Source organism: Triturus cristatus, chromosome 7, assembly GCF_964204655.1.
Source record: "Triturus cristatus chromosome 7, aTriCri1.1, whole genome shotgun sequence".
NCBI classification, from domain to species: Eukaryota; Metazoa; Chordata; class Amphibia; order Caudata; family Salamandridae; genus Triturus; species Triturus cristatus.
Window position 1 is genome coordinate 1,299,414,931 of NC_140590.1, and position 18,478 is coordinate 1,299,433,408.

Sequence of the window (18,478 nt, forward strand, 5' to 3'; positions counted from 1 at the left end):
GTATATATATTTATATATGTATATATATATATATATGTATATATATATATATATGTATATATATATATATATATATGTATATGTGCCATCTTTCTTGCATGGTATGCCCCCACTTTTTGCTAAATTGCTGAATGTACTTTGATAAAGTGTACCCTGGACTCCTGCCAATCAGGTGCCCAGGGCCTATGTTCCTTCCTTAAAACACACAAACTCCCAATTGGCAAACCCTGGCCACATGTCAGCCCCTGGTAAATGGTACCCTAGGTACCCAGGGCCTTGTGGCCAGGGAAGGCCTCTAAGGGCTGCAGCACTCGTTGTGCCACCCTTAAAGGCCCTGTACCCTTACACACACACACACACACACACTGCCTTTGCAGGCTGAGTGTCTGGGTGCAAGACAAAACAAAGAGTCGACATGGCACACCTCTCTGTGTGCCATGCCCATCACCTACACTGCCAAGGCATACATCAGTCACCCCTCTAGCTGGGTGCCTTACGCCTATGGTGTGGGCACAGGAGCAGGAGCCCTGTGCCCCTACAGTACCCGGGTCCATTCCTGGGCACTGTAAGTGCAGTGCTGCCATTTAAGAGTACATGGTGCTGAGAGCTCGTCAAACACGAGCTCCACAGCACCATAATGGCAACACTGAAGACTGGTAAGTTTGGTATCAAACTTCTCAGCACATTAAACCCACACTGATGCCAGTGTGGGATTTAATGTACTAAGCACCCCAGAGGGCATCTTAGAGATGGCCCCTTACAGCTAACCTACAATCCACGTCTGCTCTGAGGCTGCCTAGGCTGCCACACAGCAGACACGTTGCTGGACCCCTGGGTGGGAGCTTCAAAGGCATGCCGCCATTTGGAGTTTCCCCAGGCCACTGCAACCCCCCACTCTGGCGGGAAGCTTGGCCGGAAACCCCATACATGGACACGGGATGTGCCAGCCTGCCCACCCCACCCCTCAGGTGTGGGAGGCGAGGTGAAACACATCTCCGGGCTCTCGCCATCTTGAAGATGGGAGGCCCTACCCTATCAGGATTAGGCTACTGCCCCCCTCCCACAGGAGAGAGGCAGGATAGGGGGTGTACCCACCCCAGGACAAGGACCCATTGGTCCTTGGCCTTCACCTACCTATAACGCCCCTAAATCCAGTATTTAGGGGCACCCTGAACCTTCCTTCCCCAGATTCCAGATTCAAAAACTACAAGAAGAGCAAGAAGAACAAAGACCTGCCCTGCAGCTGCTAAAAAGAGAAGAAGACACCAACTGCTTTGGCCCCAGCCCTACCGGCCTGTCGACTCTCGAACCTGCACCAGCGCGGCATCTCTCGTGGCCAGCAACCTCACCAACCCCGGAGGACCTGACTACCTTTTGGCTCTAAGCCCCTGGGACTCCCATGAGTAGAGGCTCTACTCAGAAACCTATTTCTAGCCCCTGGCAGCAGCCCGGAACCGCGAACACAGCACACTGCCCCAGCCAAGCCTGGCCAGTGCCGGAGTGGACAAAGACCCTGAGGACGACCCCACGGCGACTGTGACCCCGAGTCCGGCACCCAAGGACCCCCCTCGACATTCCAGAAGAAGCTTGCAGCCTCGGAACAAGGTGCCCCCCCCCAACCGCGATCAACAGAGGGTAAGATTTCCCGACACCAAAAGGCACCCCTGCACGCGGCGCCCTGCGGCCCCCTGTGCCCAATGCCGGGGTACCCACCTAACCTACAACTACCCAACTTACCTCTCGAAGTGGTGGTGGCACCTGAAGCATCCTCGTCCCCGAGCTTGCAGCCTTTTTCCAAACCGGAACATTCCCATTGATTTCCATTGAGCGCCCGACGGCTCAAAAGCACCCTGCACCCAGCCGCCCGAGTGGCCCTGGCAGTGCAATCTCTACACTAGCCTACTTCCCCACTTGCCCTGAGTGAGTGACCAGGAGCCCAGCTCCCACAGCCGCGTGGCCTGCTAGTCAGCAGCCACCAAACCAGGCCCCCCTATTCCTCATAGGCTAACATTGGGCCTAACTCTCTCTGCACCCGGCTGCCCTAGAGCCGCTGAGGGTGAACTAACTGTGCCTATCTGACCTTGGGGGACCCCTGAGTCTATGCCCAAAACCTCACCTTTGCCAGTCGAGAACTTACCTGAGAACCGCTAACTCTATTTTCTACATAGGGTAACATTGACTGGCTTTTTCTTGAAATTTCGTCTTAGTGTGGACTTTTCAAATCTTCAAATATTCTCTAAAAATCAGCCGAGCGACAAACGCAAAAACTCACCTGTTCTCAGGTGGGCTCACAGTGCTGGATCTTGGTGCCCAGCACTAGCTCGGAAAAATACTTGCATCTATACTTACCAGTAACCCAATTTTCTCCCATAGGAAACCATTGACTGCTTTTCTGTGAAATTTCTTCTAAGTGTTGATTTCTGCAATCTTGAAATATTCTTTTAAAATCGTACAATTTCTGCAAACGTAAATACTTACCTGTTTTTGGTAAAGACCCCAGTCCTGAGTCTAGGTACCCAGTCCTGGATTACTAAAGTAACGATAAAGTACTCTACCTGCAATTTGAATTTCTTGCCATAGAGATCCATTGAATGTTTTCTGTGAAATATTTTCTAAGTGCTAACTTTTGAAATAGCTAAATATTATTTTAAAATCAGTACAGTAATTAAGTCGACTTTCACCACTTGATTCTGAATATTGTCCCAGGGCTGGATCTAGGAACCAGACCTGGAATTCCAAAAGTAATCTGAAAAGTAATTTATTACAAATAACCTGAATTTACCTTTGAGCTCAATGTATTGTTATGTTTAGGAAATAGGATTGTTTATTGCAACCAACTGTGACTATTTACAAAAATCCATTGCTTATTGCAAAAGTATTTATATTCAACCTCTCATTCTGAGAAAGTATATTTTTATTCCCTTTGGGGTTCTAAAAATAAAACAAGCATATATTTTATATATATATATAAACCATTGGCCTAGAGTTCAGTTATTGAGTGTGTGAGACCATTTGCTGACTGAGTGTGTACAACAAGTGCTTTACACTGTCCTCTGGTACTGCCTTACTGCTCGACCAAGCTACTACTTTAGAGAGTAAGGTCATACCTAACTTTAACCTCTATCAGCCCCTGGGGGACTGTGGACTCTGTACACCCTGTACCTATTAGGGAACAGTATATACAGAGCCACTTTCTCACAATATATATCTCAGTAGTTTTGTTCTGCTTGTCCATAAAGCATTGTAGAACTCAATTCCTGTTGAAACCTTTCTAATAGTACTGTGGATACCATTCAAGGCGTGTACTTGTAACAGAGCACAAAAATTGGAGGCGCGCTCCGCTTTTTGTTTGAAGAAACCTTCTTTGAGATGGACATGGAGTTGAAAACCCTAGTAACTTTGTAGGATGAGGTTAACTCCTTATCTGCCGTAGAACACTATCTGCCCCTACCCCTCCCTTTACTCCTTCCTAATCAAAATGTGGTGCTGTGGATCTTAATTGGACTCATTTTCCTCTGCCTGCTCTCTCCCTTTAATACATATTGTCTCCTATCCTCGTTCCCTTGCTCTGCTGTCTTCCCCATTTGTCTTTGCATCTTTCTTGTGCAGTCTAAAGTCAGGTACAATCTGTTGGTTTCTTTCGACAGCCCGAGATGTGGAAGAAATGCCTGGACTGCATTAATGAACTGCTCGACATTCTCTTTGCCAACTCCAATATGTTTATCGGAGAAAACATCACTGAGGATTCGGAGAACTTAACAAATATGGAGCAGGTAACACCACGCAAGAGTGTATGCACAGCTAGTACTAAGGTGGATGGGTAACATATAGGTCATGGGGGCACACAAAAGAAGTGCAAACAAATACCATACAGCTGAAGTTGTAATGCTTAAACTACATTTGTGGAATCATTATAACATGGCAGCAACTAAATGCTATGGGAATGGTTATTGCTTAATATTAGCATTTGTTACAGTTATGCCCATATGCATTTGAAAGCTATTAACGACTTCCTGTACTCGGTGATTGTTTCTCTTGTCTCCTGCAGCCTCTGCGTGTAAGAGGTTGCATCCTCACACTTGTGGAGCGGATGGATGAGGAGTTCACCAAGATCATGCAGAACACCGACCCACATTCTCAGGGTGAGTTGGAGGTCTGTTGGTGCCATAGTATTTTTTTAACCATTTGTATCGAGTTTTATTACAGCACAGGTTTATGCATGCATTCAACATACATCACCACAATTAGATCCCAGTTATAGGCGTTATGCATAATTCGGGTTGCATTTGGGTTAAAAGGAATCATTAATTCATTAAGAAGATAATCAAAATGAGAAACTTAGTAACAAGCCATGCCCCCTTATTTGTACTCTAAAGGGGCATCTCAGAAGAAAGTAGCTCTCCCCATTTCAACCATCCTCAGCCTCTCTTCCCAGAGTCAGAGATGTGTATATAAAAGGACCTTGTTTTCACGCCCCGCATGCCTACCTATTCACACCAACAGTCCTGAAAAGAGGGAAGGACAGGTGACGTCACACTTGGTGATACCCTGTAAACAGCCAATTGGAAGCTTCATTGATGGTTAAAGGAACACTACTAGGCCATCTGTAACTTATCCAACAAGCCCTCCCAGTGTGCTGCAGTCAGCATTCTACGCAAACCCTGTGCCTCCTCACCACGCAGCGCCACTGCCTCAGCCCTACCCCACTAAAGTGTTGCTGTTTCAAGGCGGGCAGCACGACTGCCTTCCAGTTCATGGTTATTAATCTGCACACCATTAACATCACTAGTCCAAGAAGTGAGTTGCAGCACTGTGAGAAAGTGCCATCTTTCTTGCATGGTATGCCCCCACGTTTTGCTGAATTGCTGAATGTACTTTGACTGTGCCCTGGACTCCTGCCAATCAGGTGCCCAGGGCCTATGTTCCTTCCCTAAAACACAAATCCCAAATTGGCAAACCCTGGCCACATGTCAGCCCCTGGTAAATGGTACCCTAGGTACCCAGGGCCTTGTGACCAGGGCTGCAGCACTCATTGTACCCTTAGACACACACTGCCCTTGCAGGCTGGGTGTCTGGGTACAAGACAAAACAGTCGACATGGCACACATCCCTGTGTGCCATGCCCACCACCTACACTGCCATGGCATACATCAGCCACCCCTCTAGCTGGGTGCCCTATGCCAATAGTGTGGGCACAGGAGCAGGAGCCCTGTGCCCCTACAGTACCAGGTCCATTCCTGGGCACTAAGTGCAGTGCTGCCATTTAAGAGCACATGGTGCTGGGAGCTCGTCAAACACGAACTCCACAGCACCAAAATGGCAACACTGAAGACCGAAGTTTGGTATCAAACTTCTAAGCACATTAAACCCACACTGATGCCAGTGTGGGATTTGATGTACCAAGCTCCCCAGAGGGCATCTTAGAGATGCCCCCCTAAAACCTAACCTACAATCCACGTCTGTACTGAGGCTGCCTAGGCTGCCACACAGCAGACATGTTGCTGGACCCCTGGGTAGGAGAGCCCCTGCTCTCCTGGGTCTGCAACAATGCACATCCTGGGCGAGGTGCTAAATCTCCTCCCCCATGATGGGCAGGGGGAAGCTTCAGAGGCATGCCACCTCTGTGAGCTTCCCCAGGCCACTGCAACCCCCCACTCTGGCGGGAAGCTTGGCCAGAAACCCCAAATAAGGACAGGAGATGTGCCAGCCTGCCAATCCCACCCCTCAGGTGGGGGAGGTGAGGTGAAGCACATCTCCGGGCTCTCGCCATCTTGAAGATGGGAAGCCCTGCCCAATCAGGACTAGGCTACTGCCCCACTCCCATAGGAGAGAGGCAGGATAGGGGGGTTTACCCACCCCAGGACAGGGACCCATTGGTCCCTGCCATTCACCTACCTGTAACGCCCCTAAATCTAGTATTTAGGGGCACCCTGAACCTTCCTTCCCCAGATTCCAGATTCAAAACTACAAAGAAGAGCTAGAAGAAAGAAGACCTGCCCTGCAGCTGCTAAGAGGAAGACACCAACTGCTTTGGCCCCAGCCCTACCGGCCGGTCGACCCTCAAACCTGCTCCTGCTCCAACCCGGCATCTCTTGTGGCCAGCAACCTCACAAACCCCGGAGGACCTGGCTACCTTTTGACTCTACTCAAAATCTACTTCTAATCCCTGGCAGCAGCCCGGAACCGCGAACCCTTCACACACTGCAGCCGCCAAGCCTGGCCGGTTGTTCTGCTTGGGTTTTCGGATCGGGTGGAACCCGCTCTACAGAGCCCTTCTGACCCAAACCAGAACGTTACCCCCTCCCTAGGGTCTTTTTACACCTAAATAACCACATATATATGTACCACCTAAGGACAGGGAATTCCTATTATATATTTATACCAAGGCTTCACAGCCTTGCGATCGCAGCAACACACACAGTCTCGCGGCCTCAGTCAGACCCAGAATCTCCTACCCATCCGGTAGCAACACACAGTCTCGCGGCCTCAGTCAGACCCAGAATCTCCTACCTATCCGGCAGCAACACACACAGTCTCGCGGCCTCAGTCAGACCCAGAATCTCCTACCTATCCGGCAGCAACACACACAGTCTCGCGGCCTCAGTCAGACCCAGAATCTCCTACCTATCCGGCAGCAACACACACAGTCTCGCGGCCTCAGTCAGACCCAGAATCTCCTACCTATCCGGCAGCAACACACACAGTCTCGCGGCCTCAGTCAGACCCAGAATCTCCTACCTATCCGGCAGCAACACACACAGTCTCGCGGCCTCAGTCAGACCCAGAATCTCCTACCCATCCGGTAGCAACACAGTCTCGCGGCCTCAGTCAGACCCAGAATCTCCTACCTATCCGGCAGCAACACACACAGTCTCGCGGCCTCAATCAGACCCAGAATCTCCTACCTATCCGGCAGCAACACACACAGTCTCGCGGCCTCAGTCAGACCCAGAATCTCCTACCTATCCGGCAGCAACACACACAGTCTCGCGGCCTCAGTCAGACCCAGAATCTCCTACCCATCCGGTAGCAACACACACAGTCTCGCGGCCTCAGTCAGACCCAGAATCTCCTACCTAAACGGCAGCCTTAGCACGAGCTCATCCTATTATTACCGTAGTACACGACAGGGGAATCGGGATTACCATATATCAGATCACACAAAGACCATTAGTTGAGCACAACCTGTTCTCTAGTTTGAGGGGCTCGTTTCCTCCTCATCCAGTTATCACTTACCTGACCAGGATTAACCCCGGTTCATGTTGCATTAGCTCTGACTGAGAGACTAGGCTATCCTCCTATGTAAAGACACATAACACATGCTAACTCACAACAAGCTAAATACTTTATTTAAATGCCACATGCACATTTGCAAAATACATCATATATATATATAACCTGCAAGGAAAGTAAAAGGTTAAGTTATACACTTCAAAGAAAAAGGGATCGACTTCACCTTAATGGTATGTCGCCTGTGCTCAATGGTCATCTAGGTTCCCTTCTCGTCTATGCCTCGGCTTCGCCTGGAAGTCACCCCTCAGCAGTTGTGGGTCTGCTCCCTTCTCCCTCTCCGAGTCACTGGAACCTCTTCCCCATCGGCTACTCTCTCCTCTTTGGATTCAAGTTCGTCATCTGTCTTCCCTGGAATAAGTAATAGCTTTTCTGCGAACGGCCAGATGCCGCCTATGGTCTAGAAGCAAGTGCCCTTATCTTACTCAGACTTTCACTAATATAGAAGTGCATTCCCTCATGGAAATTTCCAGCTCGAAACCTGCCGCCCACCAAATTCCTGTACCTCCCCGTACCAAGGACACTTTCCCAGCCGGCCGGCCTGATGTAGTGTCTTCGGCATGAAGAAAAATACAATCCTTCGATAAGGGCCGGCCTGAACCGGTTCTCTCCGAGCGAATAACACCTCATAACTAAAACATCCCCCTCCCTCTAGAAAGGTCCCAAGCTGCCGGAGCAGAAAGAAAGATGGAGTCTCTCCCGTTTGAGGCCTACCAGGCCTAAATTCAACACAGCTCTATGAAATACCCTCACTATAGGGCAAGTTATCCTCAAGGCTAATGAATCTATCCCCTAGGCTATGTATATAGGCCCTAAGCTATGGGTAAGAGCACGGGATTGTGTCAAAAGTGTCTAATAGATAGGCCCTATTCACTACTCCAGTCCTTAGACATGGATGGAAAGAGACTGAAGTCATATTGGTCGCTCTACAATACAGAAAGGCCGGGAAAATCAAGCACTACACCGGTGCCGGAGTGAACAAAGACCACGAGGACGACCCCACGGCGACTGTGACCCCGAGTCCGGCACCCAAATACCTCCCTCGACACTCCTGAAGAAGCCCGCAGCCTCAGAACCAGGTGCACCCCCCCCCCAATAGCGATCAAGAGGGTAAGATTTCCCGACACCAAAAGGCACCCCGGCGCCCCGCGGCCCCCTGTGCCCAATCCCAGGGTACCTACCTATCCTCCAACTACCCAACTTACCTCTCAAAGTGGTGGTGGCACCTGAAGAGTCCTCGTCCCCGAGCTTGCAGTCTTTTTCTAAACCGGAGATTTCCCATTGAAATCAATTGAGCGCCCGAGGGCTCAAAAGCACCCTGCACCCAGCTGCCTGAGTGGCCCTGGCAGTGCAACCTCTACACCTACCTACTTCCCCACTTGCCCGGAGTAAGTGACCAGGAGCCCAGCTCCCACAGCCGCGTGGCTTGCCAGTCAGCAGCCACCAACCAAGGCCCCCCTATCCCTCATAGGGTAACATTGGGCCTAACTCTCTCTGCACCCGGTCGCCCTAGAGTCGCAGAGGGTGAACCAACTGTACCTACCTGACCCTGGGGGACCCCTGAGTCTATGCCAAGAACCTCAACTCTGCCAGTCGAGTACTTACCTTTAAACCGATAACTCCATTTTCTTTATAGGGTAACATTGACTGGCTTTTTCCTGAATTTTCTTCGAAGTGTGGACTTTTCAAATATTAAAATATTCACAAAAAATCAGCCGAGTAACGAAAACGAAAATACTCACCTGCTCTTAGGTGAGCTCCCAGTGCTGGATCTTGGTACATAGCACTGACTCTGAAAAATACTTACAACTGTACTTACCAGTAACCCAATTTTCTTCCATAGGAAATCATTGACTGTTTTTCTGTGAAATTTCTTCTTAGTGTCAATTTCTGCAATCTTTAAATATTCTTTAAAAATCTTATAATATCTGAAAACGTAATTACTTACCTGTTTTGGATAAAGGTCCCAGTACTGAGTCTAGGCACCCAGTACTGGATTACAAAAGTAACGAGAACATACTGTACCTGCAACTTGAATTTTCTTCCATAGGGAATCATCGACTGTTTTCTTTGAAATATTTTCTAAGTGTCAACTTTTAAAATAGCTAAATATTGTTTAAAAATCATCACAGTAATTAAGTCGACTTTAATCACTTGATTCTAAGTACTGACCCAGGACTGAATCTAGGATCCAGTCCTGGAATTCTAAAAGTAATCCTAAAAGTAATTTGTTGCAAATAACTTGACATTTCCATTGAGCTCAATGCATTGTGGTGTTTAAAATAGAGTTGCCTATTGCAACCACTTGTAACTTTACAAAAGTCAATTGCATATTGCTAAAATATTTATATAAAATATCTCATTCTGAGAAAGTATATTTTAAATCCAATTGTTGGTTCTAAAATAAAACAAGCATATATTTTTTATATATAAACCATTGGCGTAGAGTTCAGTTATTGAGTGTGAGAGACCATTTGCTGACAGTGTGTACAACAAATGCTTTACACTGTCCTCTGATACTGCCTTACTGCTCGACCAAGCTACCACTTTAGAGAGTAAGGTTATATCTAACTTTAACCTCTGTTAAACCCTTGGGGTCTGTGGACTCTGTACACCCTGTACCTATGAAGGAAAAGTATATACAGAGCCACTTTCTCACATTGGTGGATCAGCGGTCGTCTCCCACCTCCAGACTACGGCCGACCTCTTGCATTTGCTGGGGTTCTCCATCAGTCTGCCGAAGTTGCATCTGAGCCCCTCCCAGAAGCTCCTCTTCATCGGAGCGGTTCTGGACTCGGTGCAGTTCCGGGTCTTTCCTCCGGAACAGCGGGTCTAGGATATTCGGGCTCTCATTCCAATCCGGGTTTCGGTCAGGTTGGTGCTGCGGCTTCTGGGTCTGATGGCCTCTTGCATCCTGTTGGTGCATCACGCCAGATGGCGAATGCGGGCATTGCAGTGGGACCTGAAGTTTGTGGGCCCAGCATCGGGGCAACCTGTCTGACCATGTCTTTATCTCGGAGGGCACTGCAAGACAGTTGCAGTGGTGGCTCACGGACCGCGATTGGTCAGTGGCAGATCCCTCTCCGTACCGGAGCACGTAGTAGTGACGGATGCGTCCCTCCTGGGATCGGGGGGGGGGCCCACATGGGAGAGGCGGAGATCAGAGGCCTCTGGTCTCCGGCAGAGTCCCGGCTCCATATCAACCTTCTGGAGCTGCGGGCGATCCGACTTGCACTGAAGGCATTCCTTCCCTCTGTCCGGGGAGTGGGGAGTGTAGTGCAGGTGTTCACGGACAACACCACCGCCATATGGTATTGCAACAAACAGGGCGAGGTGGGGTCGTGGACCCTTTGTCAGGAGGCTCCGCGCCTCTGGACATGGCTGGAACATCAGGGCATCACCCTGGTCGTTTAACATCTGGCGGGCTCTCTGAACGCCAGAGCAGACAAACTCCGCTGCCGGTGCATGATGGATCATGAATGGCGTCTAAACTCTGCCTTGGCGTAAGGCCTCTTTCGGCAGTGGGGAGAGCCTTGGTTAGATCTATTCGCCACCGAAGAGAACGCAAAATGTCAGCAGTTCTGCACGTTGGAATTTCCAAGGCTGCCATCGCTAGGAGACTCATTCGTCGGAAGTGGAGTTCCGGTCTGTGGTACGCCTTTCTGCCTATACCACTTCTGCCCAGAGTGCTGAAGATCAGGCGCGACCAGGCCCAAGTCATCCTTGTGGCTCTGGATTGGGCACGAAGATACTGTATCCCGAGCTACTCAGTCTACCGATCAATCCCCCAATCCGACTGCCTCTTCAGGAGGACCTTCTGTCGCAGCAGCAGGGGACGGTCCTCCACCCGAATCTGTCCAGCCTCCACCTCCATGCGTGGAGATTGAGCGGCGGTAGTTGATGCCATTTGACTTGCTTCCTGAAGTCTGTAATGTTGTTCTGGCAGCCAGGTGTCCCTCCACTAAATCGGTATACGCCTGCAGGTGGAACAAATTTGTGGCATGGTGCACAGCAAAGGCTGTGGATCCCCTTTCCGCCCCTCTTTCTGAGGTTCTCCTTGTGAGAAAGTGGCTCTGTATATACTGTTCCCTAATAGGTACAGGGTGTACAGAGTCCACAGTCCCCCAGAGGCTGATAGAGGTCAAAGTTAGGTATGACCTTACTCTCAAAAGTGGTAGCTTGGTCGAGCAGTAAGGCAGTACCAGAGGACAGTGTAAAGCATTTATTGTACACACTCAGTCAGCAAATGGTTTCACACACTCAATAACTGAACTCTAGGCCAATGATTTGTATATATAAAATATATGCTTGTTTTATTTTTAGAACCACAAAGGGGGTAAAAATATACTTTCTCAGAATGAGAGGTTGAATATAAATACTTTTGTTTCAAGCAATAAATTTGTGTAAACAGTCACAGTTGGTTGCAATAAACAATCCTATTTCCTAAACATAACAATGCATTGAGCTCAATGGTAAATTCAGGTTATTTGTAATAAATTACTTTTCAGATTACTTTTGGAATTCCAGGTCTGGATCCTAGAACCAGCCTGGGGTCAGTATTCAGAATCAAGTGATGAAAGTCGACTTAATAACTGTAATGATTTTTAAATAATATTTAGCTATTTCAAAAGTTAGCACTTAGAAAATATTTCACAGAAAACATTCAATGGATCTCTATGGCAAGAAATTCAAATTGCAGGTAGAGTACTTTATCGTTACTTTAGTAATCCAGGACTGGGTGCCTAGACCCAGGACTGGGGTCCTTATCAAAAACAGGTAAGTAATTTCGTTTGCAGAAATGGTACGATTTTAAAAGAATATTTCAAATTTGCAAAAATAGACACTTAGAAGAAATTTCACAGAAAAGCAGACAATGGTTTCCTATGGGAGAAAAATGAGTTAGAAGTAAGTATAGTTGTGAGTACTTTTCAGGGTCAGGGCTGGGCACCAAGATCCAGCACTGGGAGCTCACCCAGGAACAGGTGAGTAAATTCGTTTTTGTCACTTGGCTGATTTTTGGTGAATTTTTACAGTTTTGAAAAGTTCACACTTAGAAGATTTTTGAAGAAAAAGCCAGTCAATGTTACCCTATGAGGAAAATGAAGTTAGCGGTTTAAGGGTAAGTACTCGACTGGCAGAGTTGAAATTCCGGGCATAGACTCAGGGGTCCCCCAGTGTCAGGTAGGTACAGTTGGTTCACCCTCAGCGGTTTCAGGACGGCCGGGTGCAGAGTGAGTTAGGCCCAATGTTATCCTATGAGGGATAGGGGGGCCTTAGTTGGTGGCTGCTGTCTGGCAAGCCACGCGTCTGTGGGAGCTGGGCTCCTGGTCACTTACTCAGGGCAAGTGGGGAAGTAAGTTAGTGTAGAGAGTGCACTGCCAGGGCCACTCGGGCGGCTGGGTGCAGGGTGCTTTTGAGCCTTCGGGCGCTCAATGGAAATCAATGGGAATGTTCCGGTTTGGAAAAAGGCTGCAGGCTCGGGGACGAGGATGTTTCCGGTGCCACCACCACTTCGAGGGGTAAGTTGGGTAGTTGTAGGTTAGGTGGGTACCCCGGGATTGGGCACAGGGGGCCGCAGGGCGCCGGGTGCAGGGGTGCCTTTTGACGTCGGGAATCTTACCCTCTGGTTGATCGCGGCTGGGGTGGCACTCGGTTCTGAGGCTGCAGGCTTCGTCCAGGATGTCGAGGGGGGTCCTTGGGTGCCGGACTCGGGGTCACAGTCGCCGTGGGGTCGTCCTCAGGGTCTTTGTCCACTCTGGCACTGGCCAGGCTTGGCTGGTGCAGAGTGTGTTGGGTCCGCGGTTCCGGGCTGCTGCCAGGAGTTAGGAATAGGTTTCTCGAGTAGAGCCTCTACTCATGGGAGTCCCAGGGAATCAGAGGTCAAAGGTAGCCAGGTCCTCCGGGGTTTTTGAGGTTGCTGGCCACAAGAGATCCCGCGCTGGAGCAGGAGCAGGTTCGAGGGTCGACAGGCCGGTAGGGCTGGGGCCAAAGCAGTTGGTGTCTTCCTCTTTTTAGCAGCTGCAGGGCAGGTCTTTTTTCTTCTTGCTCTTCTTGTAGGTTTCTATCTGGAATCTGGGGAAGGAAGGTTCAGGGGGCCCCTAAATACTAGATTTAGGGGCGTTACAGGTAGGTGAAGGCCAGGGACCAATGGGTCCTTGTCCTGGGGTGGGTACACCCCCTATCCTGCCTCTCTCCTGTGGGAGGAGGGCAGTAGCCTAATCCTGATAGGGTAGGGCCTCCCATCTTCAAGATGGCGAGAGCCCGGAGATGTGCTTCACCTCGCCTCCCCCACCTGAGGGGTGGGGTGGGCAGGCTGGCACATCCCCTGTCCTTGTATGGGGTTTCCGGCCAAGCTTCCTGCCAGAGTGGGGGGTTGCAGTGGCCTGGGGAAACTCCAACTGGCGGCATGCCTTTGAAGATTCCCTTTGCTCATCCTGGGGGAGGAGATTTCTCACCTCACCCAGGATGTGCATTGTTGCAGGCCCGGGAGAGCAGGGGCTCTCCCACCCAGGGGTCCAGCAACGTGTCTGCTGTGTGGCAGCCTGGGCAGCCTCAGAGCAGACGTGGATTGTAGGTTAGCTGTAAGGGGGCATCTCTAAGATGCCCTCTGGGGTGCTTAGTACATTAAATCCCACACTGGCATCAGTGTGGGTTTAATGTGCTGAGAAGTTTGATACCAAACTTCCCAGTCTTCAGTGTTGCCATTATGGTGCTGTGGAGTTCGTGTTTGACGAGCTCTCAGCACCATGTACTTGTAAAAGGCAGCACTGTACTTACAGTGCCCAGGAATGGACCGGGGTACTGTAGGGGCACAGGGCTCCTGCTCCTGTGCCCACACCATAGGCATAAGGCACCCAGCCAGAGGGGTGGCTGACATATGCCTTGGCAGTATAGGTAATGGGCATGGCACACAGATGTGTGCCATGTCGACTCTTTGTTTTGTCCTGCACCCAGACACTCAGCCTGCAAAGGCAGTGTGTGTGTGTAAGGGTACAGGGCCTCTAAGGGTGGCACAAGGAGTGCTGCAGCCCTTAGAGGCCTTCCCTGGTCACAAGGCCCTGGGTACCTAGGGTACCATTTACCAGGGGCTGACATGTGGCCAGGGTTTGCCAATTGGGAGTTTGTGTGTTTTAAGGAAGGAACATAGGCCCTGGGCACCTGATTGGCAGGAGCCCAGGGCACAACAAGGAAAAGTGCATCAGCTATTAGGCAAAAAAAAAAGGGGGGGTTACTGCAACAGAAACCCACTTTCTCACACAAGCCCCCCCCAGCCCAAAGGCCAGGAGACTTCTGCCAAAGCTGGGAGAGTCTACCTAGTCTTTCAGGCGAGGAAGAGTTGGGGAAGTGGTTTGAAAGTTGCAGGGCCTACTCTGCCTTACATCCTTCTGCCTAGGTCAATCCCTTTGGGGAGCTGGCCTGTCTTATTAGTTTCAGGACCTAACTCCCAAGGCTCCTCTCCTTGTCTTTTACTGTCCTGGTCCCATCTTTCTATTTTGGGTTTAGAGGTGTATACCTCGGTAGTTTCTAACTTAGCCAGGGCTAGGCCCAGCTTACCCACAGAGGCTACCCACAGCTTGAGCAACCCCACCATGACCAATAAGGTCAGGGGGCCTGACTTGCTATTTGGCAGGGGGTTAGGCCACCATGCCAAGGATAGGGCTGCCATGAAGGCTAACACCCAGCAGAGGCTGCTGACAGCTGTCAGTGCCCAGTACCATACCTTTAGCTCCTGACTGGCAAGTGAGGGGGCTATTTTATAGTTCTCTTTGGGTCCTGGCTGTTGGTCTGTTTGAGGATAGGGGGTCCCTACTCTTGGTAGGGAACACCCCTCCTCTACCCCTTGTTCTGCCACCTGAGGAGCCACTAATTCAGGCTGGACAGTTGCCTGACTAGTCAGGTCTTGCTGTTGGCTAGGGGGGGCTTTACCAGTGCCATTGTGGGAGTTTTCCCTTACTGGGATAGCATCTCCCTGGCTCTCTGGAACTGTGGCTAACAGTTGCCCACCTTTCCTACCCTGTTTCTTCTCATTCTTTTGGGACTCAGCCTCACTGACTGCAGGTTGAGCCCCCACAGGTTCTTTGGGCGAGGCCTGGCATTGGGCCAGCACCTCTCTTTGGCTCAGTTCCACATCTAAGTGATCATTCCCCAAGAGACAATCAAGGGGGAGGTTTTTACTGACTATCACTTTCCTCCATCTAAGGGACCCAGCTGTGGCTAGGGGCACTATAGCCACAGGCCTAACAGTGACTCCCCCTGGGACAGTTCTTACCCTTCTTGTTTCCCCTGAGACATATTGGTGTGGGAATACCAACCTGTCATGTACCACAGTGTGACTGGCACAGGTATCTCTCAGGGCAGTGGCTGGGATTCCATTCACCAGTAGGTGGTGGAAGTGTCTACTTCCTTCTGGGATCTCCAGCTTGCTTCTTGGGCCCATTCCCCAGTTGAAAGCTAGGAGGACTTCCTCATCTGAGGACCCTCCCTCCCAAGCTACACTGGCAACCCCTGGGGCTACACTAGTCACCCCTGGAGCTGTACTAGGAACCTTATTTTTAGGACAGCTAGAGTCCTGGGTGTGGTGTCCAGCCTTCTGACAGTTGAAACACCATATTCTGTTGGGATCCCAATTCTTACCTTGGTACCCTGGTTTAGTTTGTGAGGTGTCTTTGGGCCCACCCTCCTGGTCAGGTTTTTGGGGGGCTACCTGGGACTCCTTTCTTTTATCCACAAGGGGTTCACTCTCTTTCTTCTGGGGAGGTTTTGGGACCCCTTGGTTCTGGTCCCTCCCAGTGAACGTCCTAGTCACCCTAGTCTTGACCCAGTGGTCTGCTCTTTTTCCCAATTCTTGGGGGGATTTTAGACCTAGGTCTACCAAATGCTGATGCAACTTTTCATTTGTGCAGTTACTCAAAATATGTTCCTTCATGAATAAATTGTACAATCCAGTAAAATCCTGCACACCATGTCCAGCTAACCAACCATCCAGTGTCTTCACTGAGAAATCTACAAAATCAATCCAGGACTGGGTCTGGGTTTTGTGAGCCCCCCTGAATCTAATTCTATACTCCTCAGTGGTGAATCCAAATCCCTCAATCAGAGCTTTCTTCATGAGGTCATAGGATCCTGCTTCTGGCCCAGAGAGAGTCAGAAGCCTGTCCCTGCAGTTACCAGAGAACAGTTCCCACAGGAGTGCCCCCCAGAGAGGTTTCTTTACTTTCCTGATATCACAAGCCCTCTCAAAGGCTGTGAACCATTTGGTGATATCATCACCTTCCTCAAATTTAGGGACAATCCCTTTGGGGATTTTAAGGTCAGAAGTTTCCTCCCTATCCTTGTTTTTATTATTGCTGCCACCATTGATGGGTGCTAAACCCATCTCTCTCCTTTCCTTTTCTAGAGCCAGGAGCCTGGACTCTAGATCTATTCTTTTGGCCAGCCTCATAAGGCTGTCCTCTTCACTGGGGGGACCCCCAGTGTTGTCTCTGGGACCAGAGCCACCTGTGTGGTCTCTAGGTGCCCAGATGCTATGTCTTGAGTTGGAGGGTATGGGTGCCATCTCCTCCCTAGGGAATAGTATGGGGAGGTTGCTGTCCTCCTCCCCTGTTTCCCTTTCCTCATCTGACTGGCCATCACCATGTTCAGATGGGTGGTCTTTAGCATACTCAGCCAGGAGCTCCTGGAGCCCTTGTTTGGATGGATGCTGACCCATTTGTAAATTTTTGAGTTTACATAAGGACCTCAATTCCTTGAAAGACAAGTGTAAGTAAGGTGTGAGGTCGAGCTCCTCCACCAGGTCCATGTTATTATTATCACTAATAGCTGGGTTTGTTTGAGACATTCTAACCTGACAGTTCTAACCCTCTACCCTGACTATAGTGACTTTTATTTTTCTAAAATTCTAATGGGACTTAAGCAAGGCCCTAGCAAGACTTTTAGTAATTTTGGAAAAACCAATCAGAATTCTAAAGGCAATTTTTAAGAGTTCTGTCGTGTGATCAGATGGTAACCAAGTAGTCCAACAAATGCAAGTTTGTATCCCACCGCTGATCCACCAATGTGAGAAAGTGGCTCTGTATATACTGTTCCCTAATAGGTACAGGGTGTACAGAGTCCACAGTCCCCCAGAGGCTGATAGAGGTCAAAGTTAGGTATGACCTTACTCTCAAAAGTGGTAGCTTGGTCGAGCAGTAAGGCAGTACCAGAGGACAGTGTAAAGCATTTATTGTACACACTCAGTCAGCAAATGGTTTCACACACTCAATAACTGAACTCTAGGCCAATGATTTGTATATATAAAATATATGCTTGTTTTATTTTTAGAACCACAAGGGGGTAAAAATATACTTTCTCAGAATGAGAGGTTGAATATAAATACTTTTGTTTCAAGCAATAAATTTGTAAAACAGTCACAGTTGGTTGCAATAAACAATCCTATTTCCTAAACATAACAATGCATTGAGCTCAATGGTAAATTCAGGTTATTTGTAATAAATTACTTTTCAGATTACTTTTGGAATTCCAGGTCTGGATCCTAGAACCAGCCTGGGGTCAGTATTCAGAATCAAGCGATGAAAGTCGACTTAATAACTGTAATGATTTTTAGATAATATTTAGCTATTTCAAAAGTTAGCACTTAGAAAATATTTCACAGAAAACATTCAATGGATCTCTATGGCAAGAAATTCAAAGTTCGAGGCATATGAGCTGCAGATCACACACTGGGGATAAGATCGCCATCTGGTGTTGGGCTCGGATGATTGCAGGTTGTTGTTGTCTTCGGAGAAGTCTTTGGTCACGAGGTTGGTGACTCCTCCCCTGGACAACAGTGCGCATGGGCATCCACTCCATCGGCAGATTGTTTTTTTCCGCCATTGGGTTCGGATGAACTTTTTTCCGCTCCAGCAGAAAACTTCCAGCAATCAATTTAACTCTTTAATCTTCATTTCATCGACGTCGACATCATCTCGGACCGGTTCCGGAAGCGGCTGATGGACAGGACACCCTTCAAAAAATGCCCCCAGTGTGGAGCGAAGTTCCCCCACAGTGACCACCACGAGGTTTGCAACCTCTGCCTGTCGCCGGAACACAACGAGTCCACCTGTCCAGCTTGTTCCGCTTTCCGTTCGAAGAAGACCCTCCGGGACCGAAGAGCTCGACGCCATATTATGGCCAAACCAGCTCCAGAACC

At 49.3% G+C, this 18,478-nt stretch overlaps 1 protein-coding gene across 1 annotated transcript in view; it reads left to right on the plus strand.

Moving 5' to 3' along the window:
• The window catches only part of LOC146811938 (eukaryotic translation initiation factor 3 subunit C-like), a 564,017-nt gene that overhangs the window by 234,707 nt on the left and 310,832 nt on the right, over nucleotides 1-18,478 (plus strand). Inside the window, exons 12-13 of the mRNA XM_085618906.1 lie at nucleotides 3,648-3,773; nucleotides 4,049-4,142. Coding sequence (XP_085475032.1) covers nucleotides 3,648-3,773; nucleotides 4,049-4,142 — 220 coding nt within the window. The remainder of the gene's footprint in view (nucleotides 1-3,647; nucleotides 3,774-4,048; nucleotides 4,143-18,478) is intronic.